General features: G+C 48.2%; 1 protein-coding gene across 1 annotated transcript; it reads right to left on the bottom strand.

Moving 5' to 3' along the window:
* Positions 1 to 215: 215 nt before the first annotated feature.
* On the bottom strand, positions 216 to 1,064 carry LOC117498834 (putative nuclease HARBI1). Its single transcript, XM_034150976.1, has one exon. It carries the CDS (start codon positions 1,062 to 1,064, stop codon positions 216 to 218), a length of 849 nt encoding a protein of 282 aa, XP_034006867.1.
* Positions 1,065 to 6,685: the final 5,621 nt, after the last annotated feature.

Below are 6,685 nucleotides of genomic sequence, written 5' to 3'. Positions count from 1 at the left end.
GGTTGCAGGCAATTTTATTTTAAATTTCACACTTTGAACATTGGAGAATCACATATTTTGTTGCTTAATGTTACATACATTAAGAAGTACTAAGTAAAAACAAAAACAAATGGTCACTGAAGGAGCTGCACAGTGAATGTAACAAATAATGTTTATCAGATGTTAACACAGTAACCTTCCCAAAAAAAAAAATACAGTCTGTCTTTTATGTAGTCCTACGGGTCAATGTAAGCCGTAAGCACTCTCCTCACTCTCTTTCCCTCCCCCTCATTACAGTCAGTGAGATACCTATTGCTCTGTGTGGGAGGCTGTAAATCCCTTTCACCTTGCATTGTTCCCAACACAGACTGATCATCCACAGCCTCCTTACTGGCCTCACAAACATTGTGGAGGACAAAGCAGGAGTAAATGACATGGGGCAGGTCAACCAAGTTTATGTCCATAGGCCTTCTAAGTGCAGCAAATCTGTTCTTGAGGCGACCAAAAGCACACTCAATGACCATACGTGCCCTACACAAAGTTAGCCCAAAGTACTGTTCCTGAACTGTGGAGCCACCAGTTGCATATTCCTTCATCAGGTACGGCAGCAGCGGGTAGGCAGGATCACCAAGAAGATAAATTGGTATGGCCTCCTCCTCGTCCACAATCTGTTTTCTCAGAGCAGGGATCTTTCCAGTTTTCAAGTACATGTTTACCTTTGAGTTAGCAAAGACCCGTGCATCATGCACACTCCCAGGCCACTTTACCACGACATCCATGAATCGGTACTTGTAATCACAGACGGCCTGTACATTAAGGGAATGTCTGCCTTTCCTGTTGATGTAGTCAGTGGGGTTGGTAGATGGCTGCTTGATTTCGATGTGGGTTCCGTCCACTGCTCCTAAACATTGGGGCATGTGATGAGCGTGATCGAAGCCCTCAACCAGATCCGCGGTCTCGGGCTCAGTATAAGGCAGCTTGATATATTTTGGACCCAGGTGGATTGAGATCGCTCTGCACGTCTGCCTAATAATGTAGCACAAAGTCTGGCGCGAAACACCGAAGGCGTTAGCAGTCTTCCGCATCCTTCCCCCATCGCTCAGGTAATACAGTACTAACGCAACCCTTTTCAGTGGATCAATTGGTGCCCTCATGTTTGTTGTTTGCCTTTCAATATATGGGCACAGTTCTTTCGGTCAGGCGACGACAGAGGCTCTGGACATGCGGAAGTTCTCCCTCCATTCCTCATCCACGACAACGCCATTGACAAAATTGTCCCACCAACTGCTGCTTCTGCCCGGTCTTACCCAAAACCTTCTCCTGGTTGCCCTTCGGGTTATTCCCCGCGGTACTCTTAGCAACATGTAGGTCATGTTCTCCATGTCCTGTTGTTGCTGATGGATGAGCTCCTGTAGATGTTGCACAAAGAACTGTAGCATGGTCAGTAGCGACTGGAGCACGATAGCAACCCTGCGATCCGCCATTGTTGTTGTTAACGAAACACATCAGCAATGATGCGGGGTACGCGGAGAGGTGGGGAGAGGTGGGGAGAGGTGGGGAGAGGCGGGGAGAGGCGGGGCTATGAAAACGAATGACCGTATAGGCGACTCCACGGCCCCGTTGGACCCCCCAGAGCGCTCCGTTCCCAGATCTATCCACCTTTGGACCCGTTGTCGTTTGCGGGGTCTGTTTCTACGTTTCCCTTACGGCGTCGTCGAGCTTAGAGGGCTATACGCATGAGAAATATGCGGATTCAACCCGTTTTCGTCCCGTGGAGCCGGGGCCTAAGCTCCAGCAGAACAATAGCAGGGATGTCTGGGCTGGGATGAAGGCTATCACTGGCTTCAAAGGGAGAGACAGACTGACTGTGGGCACCCTGGAGAGGGCCAACGAGCTGAACACCTTCTTCAATAGGTTTAGCTCTCCGCCCGCTGCTGTCCTCCTCCACCTCCACTTCTCACCTCACCTCCTCCTCTCAGCCTGGCGTCAACATCCCCCCTCTGCTCACCACCTACACTTCACACCTCTCCTCCACCACCCAGCCTGGCTTCTGCACCCCCCCTCTGCTCACATTGCCGCTGACCCCCCCCCCCCCCCCCTCTGCTCATCTTGCCTCAGACCCCCCCCCCCCCTCTATCCCCCCTGCCATCAAGCTTCCCCCCCCCCGCTTCACTTACCCCTTTCACACCAAGGCTTTTCCCCTTCTAGCTCCGTGCTAGAGCTTTTCTGGTTCAGAACCGGTTCTTCGGTTTAGCGCCGGCTCTTTTCACACCGCTCAGAGCCCGACTGGTGCTGCCGCTGCTGCGTCATGACGTCACAGTTTACGTCGCTGAGTTTCTCCCCAACGGAGCTCAACGGGCCGGGGACTGTGTCGGGTCGATGATCGCGTTGCTTTTAATCATACGAAGCCAGATTAAATTAAATAACGACTTCTCCAACCTTATACTTTTCTCCAGAGTGCCGTGGTTCATTGTTTATTAATGTGTTTCATTTAGCGACCGCTGCAGTGCTGGCTGCTCTTCAACGGGAGTGTATTCTCCCGTTAGCTCCGGGTTAGCTCACACGGCTCTAAAGTATTCACTGTCTGACTGTCACACAAGCAGCTGATACATATCCCCAGTTCCCCTTAAGTGAATGTGTGTCAGTCTGAATTGACGCTGTTTGGCATCACAACGCTGTTATGAAAGTTTCTCTGGTATAACATGGGTGATGTTAGCATAGCAACCGAAGCTAAACTGACTACTTGCTAAGCCGTTTTCTACAGGCACTTTTACCGGCGTATTTTTCATTATGATTCTACTTGTGATAGTCGGACATGACAACCTGTGCAGCCCATGTATTGATTCCATCCGATAGCTGCTATAATAACAAACGTCTGCCTGCTCTCCACAATGATCAATAACAGTGAACGGATGGTCCAAGTAAGGTACAAATAAACAGAATCACACGAAGCCTGGTTAGTGTTGCCTGACTTTATAAAGCGTGTTTTTTTTTTACAAGTGTGTGGTTGCGTTCTAGTCACTTTGCTCAGCACTACTGCTTGTTACAACTTTTATTTGCCGTACTCGCCTTAAATCTCAGGTTAATCTCGCCCCCCTCCGACGTAAGCGGTTCTTGCTTCTACACGGACAACTTTTTGGTGCTTGAAACGAACCGGATTCCGTAGCTTAGAGGCTGCTCCGCTGCGGTGTGAACAGGAAAACCCGGTGCTTTTCAAGCACCAGCACCGAACCGGCCCCGAAACACCGTTGGTGTGAATGGGGTAACTGTGAGCACAGGACAGGTCCAGAGTCAGATGGAAAAACTCCACCAAGGCAAGGCTGCTGGCCCTGATGGTATCAGCCCCAGGGTCCTGAGGACCTGTGCACGCCAGCTGGCTCCTGTTCTCCAGTATCTCTTCAACCTGAGCCTGCACCTGGAGACCATCCCGGTGCTGTGGAAGACATCCTGCGTTGTTCCGGTCCCTAAAAAGACAACTCCTTCTGGGCTCAATGACTATCGCCCTGTAGCACTCACATCTCATGTGATGAAGGTGCTGGAGAGACTGGTCTTGGCCCATCTCAGACCGCAGGTGAGATCATTCCTTGACCCTCTGCAATTTGCCTACCAGCCTCACCTTGGGGTGGACGATGCCATTATTTACCTGCTGCAGCGTGCTCACTCATACCTGAATGGATCGGGTTGCACTGTGAGAATCACCTTTTTTGATTTCTCCAGTGCATTCAACACGATCCAGCCTCGGCTACTGAGTGACAAGCTGCAGGCTATGAGGGTAAACTCGTCCACCATCTCCTGGATTACCAACTACCTCACGGACAGACCACAGTACGTCCGGCTGGGCAGTGTGCTGTCTGATGTGGTGGTTGGTAGTATAGGAGCCCCACAGGGGACTGTGCTGTCTCCTTTCCTGTTCACCTTATACACCTCTGACTTTCTATACAACTCAGAGTCATGCCACCTGCAGAAGTTTTCGGATGACTCTGCAGTGGTAGGGTGTATAAGGGATGGACGGGAGGAGGAGTACAGAGCGCTGGTGGGTGATTTTGTTGAGTGGACTGGAAGAAATCATCTGCTTTTGAATGTGGCCAAGACCAGAGAGATGGTCATTGATTTCAGGAGGAAGAGGACATCTCCTCCTCTGCCCCTGTGCATTCTGGGAGAGGATGTGGCAGTTGTGGAGGTCTACAAGTACCTGGGAGTGCACTTAGACAATGGGCTGAACTGGAGGATCAACACTGACGCTGTGTACAAGAAGGGGATGAGCCGACTCTATTTTCTGAGGAAGCTGAGATCCTTCAACGTATGCAGTAAGATGCTGGAGATCTTCTATCAGTCTGTTGTGGCTAGTGCACTCTTCTTTGCTGCGGTCTGCTGGGGGGGCAGCATCAGAGCCGGTGACACCAGCTGGATCAATAAACTGATCAGGAAAGCTGGGTCAGTCATCGGCATCAAGCTGGACCCCTTTGAAGCTGTGGTGGAGAGGAGGACACTGAACAGGCTGTTGTCCATCATGGATAACCCCACCCATCCTCTCCACCTGCAGCTGGACAGTCAACGGAGCTCCTTCTCCAACAGACTGCTGCAGCTCCTTCTCCAACAGACTGCTGCAGCTCCTTCTCCAACAGACTGCTGCAGCTCCTTCTCCTACAGACTGCTGCAGCTCCTTCTCCTACAGACTGCTGCAGCTCCTTCTCCAACAGACTGCTGCAGCTCCTTCTCCAACAGACTGCTGCAGCTCCTTCTCCTACAGACTGCTGCAGCTCCTTCTCCTACAGACTGCTGCAGCTCCTTCTCCTACAGACTGCTGCAGCTCCTTCTCCAACAGACTGCAGCTCCCCTGTCACAAGGACAGATACTGGAAAACATTCCTGCCCACTGCAATAACACTGTACAATAAATCACCTCTGGCTGGAAGAGAACTCTCTGCTCCATAGTTTCTCTAGAAATAAAACCACGTTGTACATTTTACTCACACATAATCTGTTTCATATTTAATACTCCATAATTCCATATATTTTGAATATATATATATTTGTATATATATATATAATATCTGCATGTATATTTTCTATTTCGACATGTATATTTTATATTTTATATTTTATATTTTATTTTATTTTATTTCTATTCTTGTATATTTTGTTTTATTGTAAAATGCCTTTTATGCTGCTGTAACAAGAACAATTTCCCAATTTGGGATCAATAAAGTACGATCTATCTATCTATCTATCTACAGTCGACACCAAGTCAAAGTCACTCTTAGAAGCAGGCCTTGCAAGTTTAGATGGGAAACTAGAAAATGCATTTCCTGCAGAAAATGTGTGCGAATGCTGTAAACTGTGAACATTTGTGGCTGAATTTAGCTGAAAATGCAGAAAAAGCTGAATATGTTATTAGCTGAATGGTAGCTGCTTTTAGCTACAAAAATGCAGAAAAAGCTTAATATTTAGAAAAGAAAAGGTTTGAAAAAAGGTATAAACAACAACATGTATAGCCTTGATGTCCTGAAATAGCTGAATAATGTAATAGTTGAATGGTTTCTGCAGCTGAAAATAGGCTGAAGGAGTTAAATATCAGATGTAAGTAGTAGTGAATGAATTTGTATTAAGATGAGAAAAGAAAGTAAAAAGGCTTGGGAAAGCAGCAGAATATTTGAACTGCAAACTTTTTAACTAACTTGATGGTGAATTATCTGTCGCCATGGCAACGGCATTTGATGACACCCCATAATACGCTTAGATGTGTTGATGGCTGCATCGTTACCAAACCTGTGAAGTTTTGCGCCATTTCGAGCATTTTTACTGAAGTTATGAGAAAACCGTGTTTCATGGTGAGCATTGTGTTGCCATGGCAACAGCATTTGAAGAAATCTCAAAACTGTCCCGTAGATGTCTTCACGGCTGGACTGTTAGCACACATGTGAAGTTTGAGCACTTTTTGAACATTTTCATAGGAGTTATAGATTACATTAGGAGGTTACATTACTCTCTCTCTTCTCTTGATCGCCCTCTCTCTCTTCTCTTGATCGCCCTCTCTCTTCTCTTGATCGCCCTCTCTCTCTTCTCTTGATCGCCCTCTCTCTCTTCTCTTGATCGCCATCTCTCTTTCTATGATCGCCCTCTCTTTCTCTTGATCGATCGCCCTCTCTCTCTTCGCTTGATCGCCCTCTCTCTCTTCTCTTGATCGCCCTCTCACTCTTCTATCACCCTCTCTCTCTTCTCTTGATCGCCCTCTCTCTCTTCTCTTGATCGCCCTCTCTCTCTTCTCTCTCTCTTCTCTTGCTCGCCCACTCTCTCTTCTCTTGATCGCCCTCTCTCTTCTCTTGATCGCCCCTCTCTCTCTTCTCTTGATCGCCCTCTCTCTCTCCTCCTTGATCGCCCTCTCTCTCTTCTTCTTGATCACCCCTCTCACTCTTCTATCACCCTCTCTCTCTTCTCTTGATCGCCCTCTCTCTCTTCTCTTGATCGCCCTCTCTCTCTTCTCTCTCTCTTCTCTTGCTCGCCCACTCTCTCTTCTCTTGATCGCCCTCTCTCTTCTCTTGATCGCCCTCTCTCTCTTCTCTTGATCGCCCTCTCTCTCTCCTCTTGATCGCCCTCTCTCTCTTCTCTTGATCACCCTCTCACTCTTCTATCACCCTCTCTCTCTTCTCTTGATCGCCCTCTCTCTCTTCTCTTGATCGCCCTCTCTCTCTTCTCTTGATCATTCA

Source organism: Trematomus bernacchii, unplaced genomic scaffold (assembly GCF_902827165.1).
Source record: "Trematomus bernacchii unplaced genomic scaffold, fTreBer1.1, whole genome shotgun sequence".
NCBI classification, from domain to species: domain Eukaryota; kingdom Metazoa; phylum Chordata; class Actinopteri; order Perciformes; family Nototheniidae; genus Trematomus; species Trematomus bernacchii.
Note: the sequence above shows the minus strand (reverse complement) of the source record. Positions and strands in the feature narration are given on the sequence as shown.